General features: G+C 49.5%; 2 protein-coding genes across 4 annotated transcripts in view; one reads left to right on the top strand and one right to left on the bottom strand.

Moving 5' to 3' along the window:
• Nucleotides 1-1566: 1566 nt before the first annotated feature.
• HAUS5 (HAUS augmin like complex subunit 5) lies at nucleotides 1567-11858 on the bottom strand. 2 transcript variants are annotated; one of them, XM_026010239.2, is made up of 19 exons: nucleotides 11685-11858; nucleotides 10931-10993; nucleotides 10807-10839; nucleotides 10641-10665; nucleotides 9915-10020; nucleotides 9678-9837; nucleotides 8497-8566; nucleotides 8328-8410; nucleotides 7738-7795; nucleotides 7466-7590; nucleotides 7198-7261; nucleotides 6956-7086; nucleotides 6552-6714; nucleotides 6252-6332; nucleotides 6005-6150; nucleotides 5636-5747; nucleotides 5419-5551; nucleotides 3080-3212; nucleotides 1567-2936 (listed from the first exon to the last, which is right to left on the bottom strand). In XM_026010239.2, the coding sequence occupies exons 1-19, from the start codon at nucleotides 11780-11782 to the stop codon at nucleotides 2819-2821; spliced, it is 1902 nt and encodes a 633-aa protein (XP_025866024.2). In that variant the 5' UTR covers nucleotides 11783-11858; the 3' UTR covers nucleotides 1567-2818. The 2 variants fall into 2 exon arrangements, with proteins under 2 accessions (XP_025866024.2, XP_072607307.1); XM_072751206.1 differs by lacking the exon at nucleotides 10641-10665 and having other exon boundaries at nucleotides 11685-11840.
• Nucleotides 11841-21211, top strand: part of ATP4A (ATPase H+/K+ transporting subunit alpha) — a 118935-nt gene continuing 109564 nt past the window's right edge. The window contains exon 1 of one of the 2 annotated variants that reach the window (XM_072751184.1): nucleotides 11841-12106. The gene's annotated coding sequence lies outside the window, so the exon portion shown is untranslated. Of the gene's footprint in view, nucleotides 12346-21211 lie in introns of both variants that reach the window. The other variant, XM_072751180.1, reaches the window with a different exon arrangement.

The raw sequence follows: 21211 nt of genomic DNA, 5'->3' as shown, positions 1-21211 counted from the left end.
GTCCCTTTGACCTTATTCTCTTCTGAATGATCTCAAAGCTGCATTTTCCTTAATACTTCAAAAACATCCTCCAAGAATATTCTCCCACTAAAAACAATGCCATTATCTCATCAGAGACATTTAACACAGTAATGTTCTCTAAAATACGAGTTTCCCATTTCCAATTTTCAAATATCCTGTTGTCCCCAGATGACTGGGATTTGTAGGAATGACATTATGTAACTTGCCATGGTTCACTTGGCAAAGCATCAGCAGAGCTCTTCTGAAAGGAAATTCCACGGTTCCTTCAAGACCTACCTTGCATTTGGTTGTCACTACTCTTTTAACAGTCCCCAATCTAGTCCCATTGACCTCCTGAATACAGTCTAGTTGTTTGTACAAGATCTTCCAACTTGTATTTCACCCAGTATACCTTTGGGGTAGGTTCCTATAAGCAGGATTGTTTAGGCAAAGAGTAAATGCATATGGAGTGTGCTGGAAATTATCCCCTAGTTGTTTCACATTGCATGTCCACTGCTGTTATCGAGTGTTGTTTTCCCATGGCCTGGTCAACGGTGAGCTTCCAAAATTTTAGGTTTCCTTTTTTGCAGTTGATGGGTGGAAGATGTACCAAAGTAGGGTGTTTTTTTTTTTTTTTTCCAAAGTAGGGATTTAATTTACTTTTCTCTTATTATAATTGAATTGGAGCCTATTTTCTGAGAATTGTCCATTTTGCCAACTTTTCTATGGACTTAGAATTTTTTTCTACTTTGACATACACATACATGTGCACACAAATCCACTTATAATATAAATTGAAAAATTTCCTCAATTTATCTTTTTACTTTTTTTTTTTTTACCATGAAAAAGTTTTTTTTTTTAAGATTTATTTATTTATTTATGATAGACATAGAGAGAAAGGGAGAGGGAGAGAGAGAGGCACAGACAGGAGGGAGAAGCAGGCTCCATGCTGGGAGCCCGACGTGGGACTCGATCCCAGGACTTCAGGATCAAGCCCTGGGCCAAAGGCAGGCACCAAACCGCTGAGTCACCCAGGGATCCTCCCATGAAAAAGTTTTTAAAAAATTATTTATTTATTCAGAGTGCATATGAATGGGGAAAGGGGCAGAGGGAGAGGGAGAAAGAGAATCCCAAGTAGACTCTCTGCTGAGCCCCAACTTGGGGCTGAATCCCATGTTATGAGATCATGATCCAAGTGGAAACCGAGGTTAGCTGCTTAACTTGACTAAGCCACCCAGGCACCCTGCAAATGTTTGTTTTTACATTTTCATCAGTATTTCTCTTTACTACTGCATCTAGACTTTGAATCATATTTAGGAAGGTTTGTCCAACTTCTAGTTTATAGCGAACTTCATCTTCAGGGAACTCACATTCTGTTTGGAGGACAACAAAGGATTAATAAAGTAGATCACAAAGTATGTTAGAAGATGTACTAGGGAGGAAAATTTATCAGGGAGGAGGGACAAGGACCCCCATGTTCAGTCTTGGCTAGGAGCCAAGATGAAGAGAGGAGGGGAACACTAAGGTGGCACATAGGAAAGGAAATGTGGTAAAGACACAAAGATGTCAAATCTCCCTCATTTGTAAATTTATTGCAACCCCAGTAAAACTCTCATCCATATTTGTATTTTTTCTGGAACCATGCAAGTTGAGTATAAAGTTCATTTCATTTGGGAGAAAAAATTAGCAAGAGACAGGGAAACCTTGAAAAATTAGAGTAAGACAGCAACCAGCCATTTCAGGTAATAAAACACGATGACACCTTTATAATTAAAACACTGTGGAGATGGCACACGAGAGTCAGACAGACAATAGGCTTGAAGAGAATCCAGATATAGCCTGATTAATCGTGGAAATTTAGCATATGAAGAGGTGGCATCTCAAATCACCTGAAGTTTTACTTTATATATAGGTGGGTAAAGTTTTACTTTATAAGTTGAAGAATAATAATTCATGGTGAAATGCACAGACCTAAAGAGTATAGCTAGATGAGTTCTGACACCCTCTACTACCTTCAACAAATAATCCATTTCCAACTCTAGAAAGTTCCCTTGCCTCCTCCCTTGGTTGATCCCTACTATCTACCTCTCCTTCAGAAGGAAGCACTGCTCTGAGAATTTTAAGTGCTAATGGGATATATGTAAAATAAGACAAAATTGGATCCATTTGGATAAATTCCAAATGACTTCAGATTTAAATGTAAAAAAGGGAACTACGTAAAAACTAGAAGACAAACCCTCAACGCCCCCACGTCTTTGATCTTCACACCAGCACTTTGAGCTCAGGGTGGTTGCCTGAGCTCTTGCCTCCTTCCCACCCCAGCCCCCGACAAGCCCACCTCACATACCCACGTGCTTCCCTCTCGTTACCTTTACAGTGTGTGCAGCCCTCTCCCTAAGGTCGCACCTCGTATAGCCTGCTTTGTTTTTCTCCAGAGCTGTTATCTTCCAACACACTATTTTGCTCACTTAACTTGTGAGAGGTCTACTTCCCTGTCCTAGAATCACCTCTGAAGGATGGAACTTGCGTCCATTTTGTTCAGTGTCAGATCCTCAGTGTTTAGAGCACAAGCTCAATGACTTTTTGCCGAAGGTGAAAGTGATGCTGGCAGTTTCAGGGGGACCTAGGGCGGGTCCAGACTACCCCATCTTTGGCTCTGACGAATAAAGGACAGGTACAAGGCAGTTGAGAGGAACACAACAGGCTGTGAGCATATGAGGGAGACAACGGGCTGACACATTCTGGTGAGGCTCTCTCTCTTCCAAAGGTCTTCTGGAGGGGTGAATATGAAGCTCTGGATTTCTGTTGAGGCCCCTTTTCATCTGCACAGTTGTTGCAGGGCGCCTTGGGCCTGGGCCCAGCGCAGTCGCCACTGGGGCAGGGACAGACCCTGGCAGAGCTCCCCAGACAGGGCGGCTTGGCCTGGCTGCTCCCACCTGGGGGAAGCGGACAGCATCACCGGAAGGCCCAGGCCTCCACACACGCAGCCTCCCCCAACGCCATGGCCTGCCTGTCACCGCCCAGGTTCTGCCCATGCCACCCGGCTCAGCACCCTGCCCCGCTCTCGTCACCCTCTCACCAGTCCTCCACAACCCCCTGTAGCTTGGGGATTCGCTCCAGTGCTTGTTTCAGCAGGTTTTCCAGCTGCTTCAGAGCCTGCCCCAGATTGTCTTTCTGCTCCTTTTCCCAGGATGCCCGGATCTGCAGCAGCTCTGCAGGTGAGAAAGCAGGGAGGCAGCTCGTTGAGTCCTGACTCCCAGGTGCCTCACAGACAATGGGTCACCAAGGCTCCAGCACTTAGTTGTGACCTCAGCACCTCTCTCAAACCTCTCCCTCCTCCTAGGTCCTCATCTCAGGGGCAAGCCCACCAGCCCCTAGGCCTCATCCTGGATACCCTCCTCCCTCCTTGACAGACCATCAATCTCCTTGGCCCATCCCTCACCTTCTCCCCCCACCCCCGACCTGGCCCCTAGCCTCCCTCCCAGGCTCCAGGCCTCAACCTCCTATTCTGGTCCATTCTCTACATGGTAGCCAGTGACCTTCCTAAAGCATAAACCTGATTCTTTCCCTCTCCTGCGTGGAACCCTCCAAGGCTCCCAAGTCCCCCCCAGATGGAGTCTGAGCTTCTTAGCCTAGTACTTGAAGGTATACGCTATGTGGCCTCTGCTACTACTAAAACCTCATCTATCCCTCTGGGCCTACTCAAGACACTAGCTTTCCTAGAAGCCCCTCCCACTGTTCCCTACCCCAAGGCTTCCTCTTCAGACTATTACAGCTCTTCGCTCCAGCAGGGTTTCCCCCTGGAGATGTGACTGGGTCTAGTCCCTCTCCACAGGCCCCAAACAGGCCCATCTCAGACCAAGTACAGATAGATGAGCAATACAGCCAGAGCCCCTGGCCTGAATCCTGGCTCCATTCCTTCCTGGTCTTCTGGCCTCAGGCATGACCTTTCTCAGGCACTTCTGCGGTCAGGTGTAACCGAGCCACAGGCTAGTGGGGCAGGGGACAGACTAGGGCGTGCTCAACCTACAAGGCTTGTTGATAGGTCGAAGGAGGGGGTGGTGGTGGTTAGGGTGCTGGGAGGAATTATGGATGACTCCTGGATTGCTGGTCTCAGTAAGGAAGGGGGGGGGGGGTTATTTACTAAGGGAATGAAAACAGGGAGAAGAAAAGCTTTTCTGAAGACTGCTTTTCAGAACAGATGGAACTACGTTCTGTTAAAGACATACTAAAATCCGAGATGCCCATGTGGTGGGATGATGCTGGGCCACATCTTGGGCTGTTCCCACACCCAGCTCCCTGCTCACTGGAGAGGGGAAGGCAGGGAGCCCAAAACTCAAAGGCCCGAAAATGATTTCTTCCTGCTTTGCTGATGGCACCCCAAGTTATTCCTCATCAATACACCTCTTCTACCTATTTATCCTTTGATTCTGTGCTCTTTGCTTCCGCCGCTGGGATCCCTGGGGATGGGAAGCTCTGGCCTCTCTCCCCTTTGAGTTCTCAGGGCCAGTAGCTGGCAGGGACCTAGCAAGTACTTCCTGAGGGAATCTAGCAATGAACAACTTTTCTAAGTTTCAGTTTCTTCATCTGTAAATTTGGTCTTAATAATTCCTACTCTTGGGGGCGCCCGTGCGGTTCAGTCTGTTAAGTACCTGACTCTTGCTTTTGGCTCAGGTCATGATCTCAGGGTTGTGAGGATAAGCCCCATGTTGGCCTCTGTGCTGGGCATGGAACCCGCTTAAGGTTCTCTCTCTCCCTCTGCTCCTTCCCCCTCCTCTCTCTCAAAAAAACAAAAAACAAAAAAACACCCTACCCTCATCATAAGGACTAAAAGAGACTGCACACGTGGAGACAAAATGATTGCAACCACACCAGAGACACATAGCGATTAAAGTATTATGCCATGCGTTGTTCAGTGCCCTGACTGGGTAACCGGACTGAGTCTTCCCAGCAACTCTGTAAGGTACTATGATTATGCTTACTCCACTGAGGAGAAAACTGAGGCATTGGGAGATTGCACAGCAGGGAAGAAGTAGTGCTGAGAGGAGTTTAAGTCCACAGTCTACTTTTTAAGTACTCAATCGTATTGGATGATCATACGTGAGTACTTGGCAATTTGATGGGCAATGTCACCTGGTTAGGAGTACAGAGATATGTCAGACTGCCTGGATTTAAATACTAGCTCTGCTCCCTAGGCAACCACCAAAGCCTCCCGTCTTAGTTCCTACCTCTGTAAAAGGGGCAAATGGCAGCGCTAAACCCATAGGGCTGCCGTGTAAATGAAACCAGTGAACATGCTTAAAGCACTCGGTGCATAGTAGGCACTATGTCAGCAAGGGGTGTTTGTGGGTTCTTCTGGAGGGTGATGGCCCTGGGAATGGGCAGGGATGCCGGTTGTGAGGGCAGGGCAGGCCTTACCCTGGGTGGATGGTCCTGGTGGCAGGCTGGTTTTTACTCGGAGCAGATCCCAGCACCGGAGACTCTGCTGGTCCTGGAGGAACAGAAGGTCCTGGCGAAGAGAGGCGGCCTTTGGAAGGAGCAGTTCCGGAGCCTGGAAGGGAGGGTGGAGGGGAGGGACAGTCACTTTGGGCAGGAGGAGGGGTGGAAAGACAGATCATAGGGGACAGGCACTCACCTTCCCTGAAGGCAGCCCCAGCATGTGGCTCAGCACTATGAGGCAGGAGCCCCTCGGGGACGCAGGATGCAGCTGGTGGATGGATGGCAGGACCGTGGGCAGGGGCTGCAATCTGGGGGAAAGTCCAGGTTGAGTGGGGTACTTAGAGGGAGGCCTGGGTTCCAGAGGTTCTAGGGGCTGAGAGGTGGGCTCAGGAGGCCCCAGGAATGTGGAGGTGGGTCTGGGGATGAGGATTCCAGAGTGGGAATGAGGTCTTGGGTGAGGTCTGGCTGCTTGGGAACACCGGAGGCCTGGGATTATTTTTTGGGAGTGGAATCAGGAAGCAGTGATCAGCCATGGAGGGGCTATAGGGGGTGGCTCCAGTCTTACCCTTCAGGACTATGCCGAAGCAGGGTGCCCAACGGAAGGTGGGGCAGATGCCGGGCTTCCTCCTCCAGACAGCGCAGCAACTCCTGGCTCTGTGGCGCCACCGCCTCAGATGTGGGGAGCACTTTTCGCTGCACCAGAGCTAGCACCTGTGGGGAAAGAATGGGAAGGGAGGGGCAGCCTGGAGCCACCCAGCTCCATCTCCAGGAGCCCCAGGCCTCCCCAGCCCTCACCCCAAGCCCCACCTCACCTCCGCAGGGCTCCGGCACAGGCGGGTCTTGCTGGCTGAGTTGCTCTTGATGAGCAGGCGGATGTGTTCCTGTGTCTCCTCCTGGGCAACCACGAGCCGCGAGATGGGCCGCTTTTACTTCCCACCTCCCACCCTCCGGCCCTGCCCTCCCCTTTGCACAGGTCCTGCTTCTTCTTGGAAGGCTCATCCTGGACCTCTTGCCACCACCAGAGGTCCAGTTTGGGGTCCTAACACTCCCTGCCTCTCTCTGGCCCTCCATCAGGCACTGCCACTACCCACCCCCCCAGGTCCACCTCTCACCACCAGCTGGCGCCAGTGCAGGATCCGTTGCTGTTTGGCTTGTAACTCCTGTAGCAGAAGCTGCCGCCGCCCAGCCACCTCCTCCAGCTCCTGGTTCTGGGCACGCAGGGCCTTGAGCTCTGCCCGCAGGCCACAGCCCCAGAGCCCCAGCAGCAGCACCTGCCTGGGGTAGAGCAGAAAAGAGCAAGGGAGAGTAACATGACTAAGACTCAAAAAAAAAAAAATGACTAAGACTCATAGTGGAGGAGGGAGATCAGATCTGTAAGGACACACAAGGAGCCACGAACAAATGAGGGGAACAGGGAGGCAGAGCTGCGAGCCACAGAGGCAGGAAAAAAGTCCAGTATTCTGAGACCTCTGGGAAAGAGATGGCCTAGAGGCCTCTGCTGAGGGACCCCCCTCACCTCTCGCTGGATCCCAGGGTACATCTGTTCACCTCCTCCATCAGGCCTTGGAGGCGCCGAGTCAGGATCTGACGCTCCTTCAGAAGGGGGCCCCGCTGGGCAACCAGCGTACCCACGGCCCGCCAGCTATCCTGAGGCAGGGGTACAAAGTCAGGGTGGACATGATCCAAGGGGGTGAGGGGATCAAGTGGGCTTTGGGATGGGAAGGGGATGGAGTCCTGGGAAGGATGTCTGGGGGTCACCTGGATGAGATGCACCATGGAAGGCAGTGCCTGGCTGGAGTCTGACTGGTCTGGTGCCTGGGACCTGTGGGTAGGGTAAAACTGCTGAGGGAGGAGCCCTCTCCCCTTGCCTGGGCTCCAGGGGTGACCAAAGTCAGCCCACTTACCAGATCAGTCACTGGGTCTCAGCTCCACCCCCATCACCAGGTGACTGTGCCTGGTCCCGAGTCTGTCCCCGCTTACCCATCCACCCATCCTGCCCTGCGCTGCGGAGCACTCCATTCCACACCTGGCTATCTCCGTTTCTTGGAGCCCATCCGAACTGCACAGGGACCGAATCTCTGCCTCCCGCTCTGCAGCCAGGTGCTCCAAGGAGGCCAGGACGTGGCCCGGAGGGTGGTTTGTCAGCAGTGTCTGGTGGGGGGAAGGGTGAAGTAGGGCCAGATGGGGGCAGGGCTATGAGCTGGGATCCATGGTAATGAGGTGGGGATCAAGAGTTAAGCCCTGGCACCCTGAGGTTTGCTCACAGGGCAGAAGGTGTGGCCTCCCGCAACCCCTCACCTCTACTGAGCTTAGCCACTGCTGGTAGGAAGCTCCAAACTGGTCATCTCGAGGGGTTCTGTGGAGTTGGGGAAGGACAGAGAACATTATAAGATACATCAACTCTCCTTCTACGGATCACCACTACCCTGTAAGGTGGGGGGTATCACTGTCCTCATTTCAAGGATGAGGAAACCAAGTCCACCTAGGCCTGCTAGACTTGAGCTCCCCGCTTATACCAACTAGCTGGCCTCAGGGCCTTTCACATGTGCTATCTGTCTAGAATACTGTCTTATCCTTTTACTCTGGCTAGGCCTCCTCACCAGAGAACTGGTCCTTCCTGATTCCCTAGCTGAGGAAGGTGTCTCCTCTGGGTACCTGGAGTCTCTCAGGCTTCCATACTCTTTTAACAGCCCTAAACCACCCAGGTTGCCACTGTCTGTGATGGATTTGTCTCTTTCTTGTCCCAGCCTGGAAGCCCTGTCAGGGCAAAGCTGGGGGCTGAAACAGTCCAGAGGCTCAGTGTCTGAGGAATTAACAGACAAGTCACTCCTCTAAACCAGACAAACCCAGGTTCTTGGCAGGGTCTGTGGGGCTTAGATGACACTCACGGGATGCTGCCTCCCTTGGCCTGAGGAGTTAGGAGTTTCTGTAAGAACTGGGTCCGGAGGGTGCAGGCTGTTCGGACATCACCCTGGGAAGAAGATGGGGAATGAGGGAAACCCAGGGGTCCACCTGGCCTGACTCCCTACTCCTGTCCCCATGGCACAGGACTCTTACCAGGACCACAGGTTCCAGGCCCAGGGATGCTGATGTCAAGGGTCCAAAGGTTATGTCTACTTTGGCCTTCCTGGAGAGAGGAGTAGCGTTGGGGTGGGGTCCCTAAGAGAAGGGAGCTAGAGCAGATGTCTGGGTCTCCTCCTGCTACAAGGCTAGTTCCTGAGCATGGATCTCAGGGGTTACCTCTAAAATCAAGCTACTGACGTCTCTTGGCTGTATTAGTGTCCTCACTGGCCTCTGCTCTTGCCCTATGCAGTCTGTTTTCCATCTAGTAGTTGATAATCCTACTAGAACCTCAGACAGATCATGTCACTTCTCTGCCCCAAACCCTCAAAAAGAATGTAATGTTTTCCCACCACACTCAGAATAGTAACAATGGGTATTAGAAAACTCTTCCAAGTGCTCTGTATGACTTAACTCACCTAATTCCCACACATACCCTATAAAATAGATTTAATATTATCCCCATTCCATAGAACTTACAAACTGAAGAACAGAGAAGTTAAGTAGTCTGCCCCAGGTCATGGTGTAAGTGGCCAAGCTAAGACATGAACCCAGCCTCAGAGTAAAATCCCAATGCCTATATGGCACTCTGTCCACTTCTTCCACAGCCCCCACCCCCCCGCCCATGCTCTCCCTTTTGCCTGTGTAACTGAAGCTGAACTGGCCTCTGGGCTGTTCTTCCCAGATGCTTAGCTCAGCACCTTTCTTCTTGCTGTCCTTCTCCATGAGATTCCTTCCCCAATTCAAATGTTACCTCCTCAGAGAGGCCTTCTCTGACCATCCTCCCCAGAGTAGCATCTCCTTCTCCCTTATTATCATATCACCTTTTTTTTTTATCATAGAATTTATCTTTCCCTGCAATTATAGAGCCTGCTCCCTAGTTTACCATCTGGTTCCTCTGCATTATAGTGTAAGCTCCATAAGGGTGGGGACTTGTCCCTTATTTAATGTTCTTTCCCCAGAACATTCCCTAGATATACAGTTGGCACCATTCTAGGCACTGGAAAAATAAGTGGCTGAGATAAGAAAACTTCCTGACCTCACGGACTTCAAATCCTAAGGAGTAGAGCTCAGAATTCTGGAACCCAAGAAGGGGTCAGGGTAGAGCACTGGGTCTCTAAGGAAAATGTCTGTCTGCCTGCCTGGTGAAGGCTGGTCCCTGGGCACCTGAGGCCCACCTCTCTATGTCCTGCAGACGCCTCAGCTGATTCTGTAGCCGCTGCATGGGATCTTGGAGCCCATGCTGCTGTCTTCGCATGGCCCCAGCTTGGGCCCGGAGGAGGAGAGCACGACGCTGGGTGTCTTGAATGCTCTGCAGGGTCTGCTCCATGGCCATGTCTATAGGAGAAACACGTGGCCATCAGCAGTTCCCCTACACCCACTCCATTGCTCATCTTCCCAGCCCCATAGGATACCCTGAGCCTCAGTCTCTTGCTCCACTAGCTCCAGGCTCTGGTCTAACTCCTGGATCTCTGCCCGCAGGCGAGCAACAGTGGCTTCTAGCTCCAGCTTCCGACGGGCCTGGCGGAAACAAGTACAGAGGTAGTTAGATGCATGGGCTGGTTGGGGCTTGACCCAGCCTGACTGTTCTCTGTGGAGGACCGGTCTCCTTGCCTGCACAGGTAGGTGGTAGAGGGTTTATCACAAGTAATTTCTATGCCTGATTCTCTAGGCCTAGAGAAACACTAGGGTACCATCTGGCCGCCTCCTTCCTCCTGGGGTTGCCTCACCTATCCTCCTGTTTCCTGTCTCTGCACTGATGACACTACATCTTTGCCCCAGTTCTTACCTCCCCACTGAGCCCCACATCTAGGGGTCCCAAGGTCTTCTGGAAGCCTTCCCCTAGATGTTACTGGGGCCCCTTGCACACAATAGGTCCTACACTGGCCTCAGTATATCTCCCAAACCAGTCCCTTCTCTCAGCTCACCTCATCAGCTTTGATGCTTCATATTCATATCCCTTCAATGCCCAGCTCATGCCTGTCTCCCCCAGACTATAAGCCCTCTGAGTGTGGGGATCAGGGCTGTCTTGTGACCCAGTATTCCCAGCATCTCATAGCACAAGGCTGGGCCTAGAGCAGAAATCTACAAGTCCTCTTTTTGGATGAAAGAAAATCTTATAACACATGCATGCTTCTCACCTCTGGACTATCCTGGTGGCCATACCTGAGGAAACCAGACCAGAGTTAGGGGATGACAGAGACTTTGGTGGGGGGGTGGGAACACAGGAGGTATGAGGTTGTGGGTGAAAACACAGTTGGATGGGACTAGGGAAAAGAGGAAGGAACAGCTTTTAGAACCAGTTACCACAGTAGGTTTCCCCGGATCTTCTTGACACTCCTACAGCAGAGAGGCGGAAGGAAGAGGTGTTACTGTGGGGCTTGCCTGTGTCCCCTCCACTCTCACAGCCTCCCTCATGCTGCTGGCTCACCTCTGGCTGTGCACATGCCGCAAGACGTAGGCCCAGATGTCGGCCCCCTGGCCCAGACACAGTCTGTGGGGACAGTGTGTAAAGGTATGCCTCGGGCATCACACAGGGTACATCATCCTTATCTTAGGGTGGTGGTGGTGGGGAAAGTCTGTACTGGGGAATTCTCCCTTCTGCAGGGAGAGAGGGCCCATACTTTTTGGGGTGAGACATTCCCTCCTGGGGAGTTCTCCGTCGCTGAGTTGTGGGCTTTTCACTGGGTGGGGTGACTCCTTTCTCCTGGGAGAAGGCCTATCTCTAGCCACTTCCAGAGGAGGGGGTGGGGGGTACACTGCCAGGAGGTGCTCTCATTACCCGATGTGGGGCATCACTCCTATAGATTCAGTCTCCAAAGGGGTGGTCCTTGTTGACTCGAGCCCCCCTACCGGTTGGGGTGGGTGGGGGGTGGTAGGACGTTGCAGGGACAGTCTTACTCCAAAGATCTTACTTCCACACAAGAAGGGGGCTTCAGGAACTCTGGAGGATCCTCACTGGCGCCTCGGCCCTCACTCCGGGTACGGGGTGGGAGTGTGGGGGTCCCCGTCAGGGGGTCGTCCCTCAATCCAGGCTCCCCTTCCTGGATATACTACTGGGTGTGTGTGTGAGGGGCGCCCTTAAGGGCCATCCTCACCGGGGCAGAGGAAGGGAGGGGCGCGGTTCCCACGGCCCGAGACCATCTCCGGGGCGGGGAGTCCTCCTCACTCGGAGCGTCCCTCACCTGCGCAGCGTCGACTCCGGGGCGCGGGCTGCGACGGGCGCCCCCATCTCCTCCGTCGCCCAGCAGCCCAGCTCCCGCGCCTCCCGCATCAACTCCATGCCAGCGCCGCAGCGGCGGCCTCCCGCGCCCGCTTCAAGCGCGGCGCCCGCCTCTGACGTCACGAGCGCGCCGGAAGTGACGCTGCCGCCGGCCGGGCGGGCGGGGGTCTCCCGGCTCCTCCGCGGCGCTGAGCGGTTGCGTGTCCCTCGCTCGTCCCGTTTGGGTCGCTTTGAATGAAGATGAAGCGGGTGTGGAGAAGCGGCAAGGCCCGTTCTCTTTCCTCGTCCTCCCGCTCACCACCAAGTGGCCCCCAAGAGGCAGAAGCTCCCAGATGCCTCCCTTGATGTGCGTGACAAAATGGGGCTTTCATCCTGCGAGGCCGGGTACGGAGATGCCAAACCTACTGCCCTTTGATGTCAGAAACAGGGTGGTTCAGGTCTGAGTGAGGGTTGGGGCCGAGAGCGCCCCGCCATGCGTTCTTCCAGGTGTTCCTTCGTCTTTCCCATTCCATGACATTCGTGAGCCGACCCTGCCCCGCGGACACCGCGGTGGATGACAGCCCCAGCGTCCCTGCTGCGGAGCTCGGGTCCCCTGGGGGACGTAGACGCTTCACCATCACCAGGTAGGGGCGGTAGAAAGTAGACAGCAGGAGCGGGTCGGTTTGGGACAGGGAATGTGCGAGGTCCGTGCGCTGCCCCAGAAAGCCCTGGGTCCTGGGGCTAGAGATCCAGAGAGCCCACTCCGCCTCGGACAAGGGCCCCGAGAAGTGGCAACACTCAGTGACCTATCACTGAACATGCTGGCCGAGGTCATCGCTCTGTCCTGTGTCCAGTTCAAAGCCTGACTCTCTAAGAAGTCATTCAATAAGCAAATGAGGGGAGAGGTGCTGGGGTAAAAATAAACGGGTCTGAGGAAGAGGGTGGAGCAGGATGAGGGAGGGTCGCGGAGGGCAGTGGTGGACCATGTAGGGCTGTGGAGCAGAGAGGTGAGGACTGAGTGAGTGGGTCAGGAGATTGATTGGCAGTAGAGGTCCAGGGCGAGGTCTAGGGCGAGGTCCAGGGCTCTGGGATTAGGTGAAGCAGACCTTGAAATGCGCATGTGAGAGAAGGGACAGCTTTGGAGGAGATGCTGATAACAATGTGGGACCCTGTGGGTGTGAGGAGTTAAGGGACATCCAAGAGTTGGCTGGCCCAGGGCAAAGGGACCATGGGGTCACCATTAGGATAGCAAATCTGGGGGAGAGGCTGTCAAGCTTCAAATATTTCATAAGGGCTGAGAAGCAGAAAAGGGTGCCAGGGACTGATGTAATCCAGGTGGGTTTCCTGGAAGAAAGATTGGCAGCTGCTACTCCACAATACCTAATGCTCAAAAGGTGCCATTTTGCTCAAACATTGTAAGCCTGCTTTTTCTGTTTTTTTTTTTTTTTTTAATAAAGTGGTTTTTTAAAGATTTTTATTTATTTATGATAGTCACACACAGAGAGAGAGAGAGGCAGAGACATAGGCAGAGGGAGAAGCAGGCTCCATGCACCGGGAGCCCGATGTGGGATTCGATCCCGGGTCTCCAGGATTGCGCCCTGGGCCAAAGGCAGGCGCTAAACCGCTGCGCCACCCAGGGATCCCTTTCTGGGGTGTTTTGCTATTAAAAAACAAGTTGATTAGACAGCATGTCTGTCATTGGTCTGTGAGCCTTTCAAGGGGTTTTATTTTTATTTATTTTTCTTAAAGATTTTTTTTTTATTCATGAGAGACAGAGAGAGAGAGAAAGAGGCAGAGACACAGATAGAGGGAGAAGCAGGCTCCATGCAGGCAGCCTAAACCTCAGCTAAACTGCTGAGCCACCTGGGCTGCCCTCAGGGGGTTTTAAAATGTACTGGCTGGGGATCCCTGGGTGGCTCTGGTTTAGTGCCTGCCTTGGGCCCAGGGTGTGATCCTGGAGTTCCGTGATTGAGTCCCGCATTGGGCCCTGCATGGAGCCTGCTTCTCCCTCTGCCTGTGTCTCTGCCTCTCTCTCTCTCTCTATCTCTCTCTCTCTGTCTCTCATGAATGAATAAATAAGTAAAATCTTTTTTAAAAAACAAAATGGGGATCCCTGGGTGGCGCAGCGGTTTGGCACCTGCCTTTGGCCCAGGGCGCGATCCTGGAGACCCGGGATCGAGTCCCACATCGGGCTCCCGGTGCATGGAGCCTGCTTCTCCCTCTGCCTGTGTCTCTGCCTCTCTCTCTCTCTCTCTCTCTCTCTCTCTCTCTCTGTGACTATCATAAATTAAAAAAAAAATGTAAAAAATAAAATGTACTGGCTGTTTAAGAGAATGAAAAGAAAATCACAGACTGATAAATATTTTCAAAACACACACTTGATGATGGACTTGTATCTAAAATATACAAAGAACTGTTAAAACTCAACTGTAAGAAAACAATTTACTTAAAAATAGACAAAAGTTATAAACAGATATCTCACCGAAGAAGATGTACAGATGGCAAATAAGCATGAAAATTTGCTAAACATCATGTCATTAGGGAATTGCAGATTAAAACAACAATGGGATACCTCCATATACCTATTAGAATGTCTAAAAACCCCCAAAATGATACCAAATGCTGTTGAAGATGTGGAACAACAGGAACTCATTCATTGCTGGTGGGAATGCAAAACGATACAGCTGCTTTGGAAGACAATCTGAAAAGGCAATCTGAAAGACTGTGATCACAAATATATGGCATTCTAGAAAAGGCAAAACTATAGGGACCAGTAAAAAGATCAGAGATTTCCAGGGGATCATGACGTGGGGGGGTAGGGATGAAAGGATGAGGCTCATCAGTTTTAGAAGCGTGAGACTATTTTGTATGATACTGTAATGGTGGATACATCATATATTTTTAAAGGATTTTATTCATGAAAGACACACAGAGAGAGGCAGAGACACAGGCAGAAGGAGAAGCAGGCTTCCTGCGAGGAAGCCGATGTAGGACTGGATCCGAGGACCCCGGGATCATGACCTGAGCCAAAGGCAGAGGATCAATCACTGAGCCATCCAGACACCCTGGATACATCACCTTATGCATTTATAAAAAGCCATAGAACTGTACAACACAGTGAGCCTTAATGTAAAATATGGATTCTAGTTAGTAATAATGTTTCACTATTGGTTATCAATTGTAACTAAGGTACCATACCTGCAAGATGGTGATAGTAGGGGAAAATGTGTGTGGAGGGAGAGGAACTATATGGGAGCTTTCTTTACTTTTTGTGTAGCTTTCTGTAAGCTTAAGATTGTTCATGAAAAATAAAGTCTATTAAAAGTAGTTGGTTATTTTTGGAATCAAAAGTTGGAATATGGGATCCCTGGGTGGCGCAGCAGTTTAGCGCCTGCCTTTGGCCCAGGGCGCGATCCTGGAGACCCGGGATCAAGTCCCACATCCGGCTCCCGGTGCATGGAGCTTGCTTCTCCCTCTGCCTGTGTCTCTGCCTCTCTCTCTCTCACTGTGTGCCTATCATAAATAAATAAAAAATTAAAAAAAGTTGGAATATTATGGAAAGTTGGAATATGACTTAATGAAACATCTATAACCATAATCTAATGATAACTAATCAGATGCACCTTGACTGAAGCTAAAACATAAGGATTCTGTGTGTTTTGAAAGGAAGGCTAAAGCCAAATAAGAGATAGCGACTACCAGCCTCCCTCCACTCTAAAAAAAAAAAGCCACCCAGAGGTTATTAGACACATGGATTCAAGGTGCCTGTGTTCTCAAGGGAGAGCAGAGTTGCTCATGCTATCATCTCCCCAGCGGTCACTGACGATCTCACCAGTTTCCTCCAGTCTCTGTGCCGTGGCTTTGTAATGTGTCAGCTTGACCAGGCTGAAGGAACTGTATCTTAGAATTACCTTCTTGGTGTGCCTTCAATTAGGATGGACCAATGGAGATTCTTGGGCAAGATGTGGACGGCAGAAGTGAAGCACCTGCCATTTTGGAGATCACACAGGTTGTCACTGGCTGGCTGCTGGCTCATCGTGTATGCAAGCAGCCAGGCCAGCAATTGTTTCACCGTTTCCTGGATATTCCTCCCAGATTCTCCAACTCCTGGGCCAGGTGTGTGTTCAGCTCAATGATGAAGGATGCTAGCTTCTCCTGTGGGTGCTCATACCACCAAGGGCAGAGGCCTGCTTGTACAGCCTATTCTAGCTTCTCTCCCACTTTACATCTGTCTTCCCTTCCTAACTGGCTCTGTGCACTTTGAGTGCCAGCATCAGACACTTACGACCACAACATTAGGGACTGCTTCACAATTCCAATTGTGTAAGGTTAAATCCCAATTCATCTGTCTATCTATCTATCTATCTATCTATCTGTCTATCTATCTATCTATCTATCATCTATGTGTCTCCCGTAGTGGTTCAGCCTCTCAGATGGAACTCTGATGCACTCTAAGCAGGGACTCTTGGTGTCTGTGGAGTTATTGTTACCTCAAGCTGTTCATGGAGGAAGTTGCAGTGGCTTTCCTCTTCTTCCTACGTAAGAAGATGTTTTCTTTTCCATTTCCCGAAAGGCTGATGCAAAAAGGTGAAGTTGGCATCTTACTCAGAGGAAGAAGAAATATAAGTCATATTTGTGCCCTGCTGTGTTCAGTCTGTTCAATACACAAATGATAAAATGATTACAATCCCCAAACTGAGACAGTTAACCCGTGTTCTGCTCCTGGTCCCTGTTTGACAAGCTTCAAGCTTTCACATTAATGCCTGTAATTCGATGCTTACAAGGTGTTCAAGGACCAGCATCCTCTAGGGGTTTGTTAAAAATGCAGAATCCCTTGCTCCTCCCCTGCTGGTCTTACTGAATCAAAACATGCATTTTGACCAAATCTGGCAGTGATTTGTATGCATATTAAAGCTTAAGAAGTGCCATCTACAGGACACTACTTTGGAGGGATAAAACTTTTATCAGCATTAATACCCAGAGATGGATTCTTATCATTGCCTTCTTGGATATACATTTGTGATCAATATTTGGCACATTTAGACCATCCTATCTCTAATTTCCTCATAACAATTGGCCTTTTTAGGACCATGTCAACTGAAACATCAACTGGGCCAGCTGAGAGACCCAGAAAGTGAGTCTTAGAAAGTGAAGAGCTGGAGAGATTTGAGAGAAGTCACTAAGGATACTGCACACCCAAGCAACAACTCTGTACCATCGCGTGTATATATATGTATTAAGTATATTACAAAATACAGGATTGATTTACAGCAACATGAGTTTGGTGGTTTCTTTCAGGGAGGGAGGGAAGAAGGAACAGAGAAGAGGGAGGGGTTTAATTTTGCACCCACAACATTTTCTTTCTAAAAAGAAGAGATCTGGTGCAAGTACAGGAAAATGTTTACATTTGTGTAATGTAGATGGCACAGGGGGTCTGTTAGACTTGTTTCTGCTTATTCTGTGGACTTATCTATATCTAAATTAAGAAATTAAAAGTTTTTTAAGTGTGTGCGTGGGAACATTCTGGGTATTCTGTGGATGGTGGATCAGAGGAGGAGACAGGTGAGGGCAGGGGGCCGGCGCAGGTGATGACAGTTGAGGCTTAGCAGGGGCTTGTGGGAAAGATGATCCGGATGAGTGGAGGACACTTATTTCCAGGTTAAGCCCTTTCCAGAGATGAAAGCAGTGTTCTCATTGGGACCTTACCTGTCAAGGCTCCCTTCCTCCCACCTCTGGGATTTTATTCCTGCTGTGCCCTCTACCTCCATCACCCTTCTTCATGATCTTTAATGGCTACCTCCTCCTCATTCTTTAGGTCTTATCTCAGATGTAGCCCCTATGCAAGCCTTCTCTGATCGTACCCCCCACCTCGCCCAGGATTGTTTGTATTATCTTCTCTGGACTTCCTTCCACAGCTAAGCCTCTTTATGATGACAAATGCCCCAAACCCCAAGGTAGTGTTTTTCCTCCCAGACAAGAAATACCTTGGCTCATGTGCTTTATTTTTTTTTTAATTTTTATTTATTTATGATAGTCACACACAGAGAGAGAGGCAGAGACATAGGCAGAGGGAGAAGCAGGCTCCATGTACCGGGAGCCCGACGTGGGACTCGATCCCAGGTCTCCCGGATCGCGTCCTGGGCCAAAGGCAGGCGCCAAACCACTGCGCCACCCAGGGATCCCCATCATGTGATTTAAAAAGTGTCCTGGTTTATCCTGGTTCAAGTGAGGTATGACCCAGCAGCTCAAACGCTGGAAGGCAATTATGAGCAAAAGCTCTGCAGTCTGACTCATTGGGTTTGTTTTGTTTTAAAGATTTTATTTATTTATTTATTTATTTATTTATTTATTTATTTATTTAATTTATTTATGAGGGGGGAGAGAGAGAGGGAGAGATAAGCAGGCTCCATGCGGGGAGCCCGACATGGGACTCGATCTTAGGTCCCCAGGATCAGGCCCCGGACCCAAGGCAGTGCTAAACCACTGAAGCACCTGGGCTGCCTGACTGGGTTTGAATCCTTATTCCATCACTCATAGGCTAAATGATCTAGAGCAAGTCTCTCAATCTCTGCAGCCTCAGTTTCCTCATTTATGAATCAGGGACAATAATAATACCTGTTTTTAGTGTTGTAGGGTTTATTTGTTTATTTTAAAGATTTTACTTATTCATGAGAGACATAGAGAGAGAGGCAGAGACACAGGTAGAAGAAGAAGCAGGCTCCCTGGGGGGAGCCTGATGAGGGACTTGATCCCAGGGATCACATCCTACCCTGAGCCAAAGGCAGACAGACACGCAACCACTGAGCCACTCAGGTGTCCCTTGTTGTGTGTGTGTGTGTGTGTGTGTGTGTGTGTTTTAAAGATTTTATTTATTTATTCATGACAGACACAGAGAGAGAGAGAGAGGCAGAGACACAGGGAGAGGGAGAAGCAGGCTCCATGCAGGGAGCCCGACGTGGGACTTGATTCCGGGTCCCCAGGATCACACCCTGGGCTGAAGGCGGCGCTAAACCTCTGGGCCACCAGGGCTGCCCTGTTATGGGGTTTAATGAGATAATATGCATAAGCTCCTTGAACAGTGTCTGTACACAGTTGACTGCTCAGTAACTATCATGGTACTGACGGTGATGTCATTAGGGACCCGGTTTATGGCTCCTCTTCCTAGCACTTGCTTCTTTTTTGGCTCCTCTCATCCTAGCAGTTCCAGGCTCTTCCACCTGGTTGCAGAATGACTTACCCTGCATCCTTTGAAGTTGGGGTTTTAGAGGATAGCATGGAAGAGGTGGGCTGCTTCCCTTTACCAAAAGCTCCAGAAACCATTTGTCCAAGTCTCATTTGCTCAGGCAGGGTCACATGCCCACTCTGAACCGGCCTGTAACCAGGACGTGGCTCCCAAACCTTAGAAGGATCACTACACTGTACCTCCCTAGACTTTTTTTCTCTCCTACTTCCCCAGACAAGGGCAGCTCTGTGATTCCAGCTCCTATGATCAAAATTCCTGTTTACCTTTAAAATTCATCAAGGCTTTTCCTTTTCTTGTTTCCCACTCTGGCCTCATATACCATCACCTCCCATCTGGAAAAACACAGCTGTCTCCCTGCTATCACCTGTTCCCCATACTCTGCTCCCTTCCTGAGTCACAGAGAGAGCTGATTAACCTGAGTCAGCACATGTCACTTATCTGTTCAATGTGTTCATGTCACTCAAAATAAAGTATGCTTGCTTTGATCTTGCCTATGTTACCTCCCTGATTTCATCTCTAATCATTCTCTACTTCTCTTCAGCTATCCTGGCCTCCTTACTATGTCTCAGAAATATCAGATGGGCTCCTCTCTACAGCCCTTTGCACTAGCATTTCCATCTACCTGAGACTGTCACCCCAGATATATCTGGTTTCCTCTCTTAAGTCCTGCAAGCCTTTGCTAAAAAGTCATATCCTAATTGGGGCATTATTTGCCTCTCTATTTAAAACTGTGGCCCCTCACCCATCTCCAATACTTCTGATCACCCTTGTGATGCTTTATTTTTTCCCACTGTACTCTTAACATTTTTCTTACTTTATCTTTCACACACCACCAGAATGGCACTGCAGTAGATGCACAATAGAACTTTGCTGAGTTAAAGAATAAATAAAAGAACAACTCACAGTTACATTTGGTGGTGGGCCTGTCTTCCCCTCTGGACTGCAGAAGTCCTGAGGACAGGGAAGGGATCTATGTTGGTCACCTTTGTATCCCCAACATCACCCAGTGCAGAGCCAGGCATGGAGGGGGTTGGAGGTCCTAAAGATAGATAGCCGTATGTCTGCCGAAAGATTTCTGTGAGCAGTCTTTGTCAGATGGAAGGTGAAGAACGAGTGTTGGATTTCCTCTTCAGGAGAGCTGGAAAGCACCTACAAGAGTTCTTACAGGGAGGAGAGAACCCCACCTGCTTTAGAGAGTGAAAGATATGTGACATTACTCACTGCCACATTGGCCTCCTTTTTGGTCTTTGAATCTCCAAGCTCATTCCGGCTTTGAGGCTTTGTGATTGCCATTCCCACTCTGGGAACCCTCTTCTCACAGTTCTTGGAGCAGCTCTCCCACCTGTGCTTCCATGTCTCAGCTCAAAGAATATCTTAGAAAGGCTTTCTGTGGCACAGCCAGCTAGGTGTCTATAGGCTGCACAATATTTTAGACTACATTTTTCCAGAGGCCTCTGCTACCAGTTGAGGCCACGAGACTAGTTCTGTCCAATGGATTAAGAAGAGATGTATGACACTTAAGGCCAAAGCTTTATTTTAACCCCCCCCCCCCCCCCGCCGGCTTACTGAGGTATAATTGAAAAAATAAGATATTTAAAGTATACAACATGGTTACTTGATATATGTGTGCATTGTGAAATTTTTACCACAAATTGATTAATACATCCATTACCTCACATAGTCACCTTTTTTTTTGGTGAGAATGTGTAAGATCTACTCTCTTAGCAAATTTTAAGTATACAATACAGTATTGTCCACCATAGTCACCATGTTATATATTAGATACTAAGATCTCACTCATAACTGAGTGTATGTATCCTTTCAATAGTCTACCCTGTTTCCCCTAGTCCCTGGCAACCATCATTTTCCATTCTGTTTTTGTGAATTTGGCTATTTTAGAGTTCATATATAAGTGATATCACACAGTATTTGTCTTTATCTGACTTATCTCGCTAGCATAATGGCCTCAAGTTCTATTTCTATCCATGTTATTGCGAATGGCATGATTTCATATTTCTCATGATTTAATCTTTGTATCTATCTATCTATCTATCTATCTATCCCAAATCCTCTCTATCCCTTCATCCGTTGATGGGTTGATGGGCACCTAGGTTGTTTCTATTATCTTGAGTATCGTGAATAATGCTACAGTAATTATGAGAATATAAATGTCTCTGAAAAACAGTGATTTTTTTCCTTTGGATATATCCCCAGAAGCAAGATTGCTTGCTAGATTATGTGATAGTTCTACTTTTAATTTTCTGAGG

Source organism: Vulpes vulpes, chromosome 1, assembly GCF_048418805.1.
Source record: "Vulpes vulpes isolate BD-2025 chromosome 1, VulVul3, whole genome shotgun sequence".
Taxonomy (NCBI): Eukaryota; Metazoa; Chordata; class Mammalia; order Carnivora; family Canidae; genus Vulpes; species Vulpes vulpes.
Note: the sequence above shows the minus strand (reverse complement) of the source record. Positions and strands in the feature narration are given on the sequence as shown.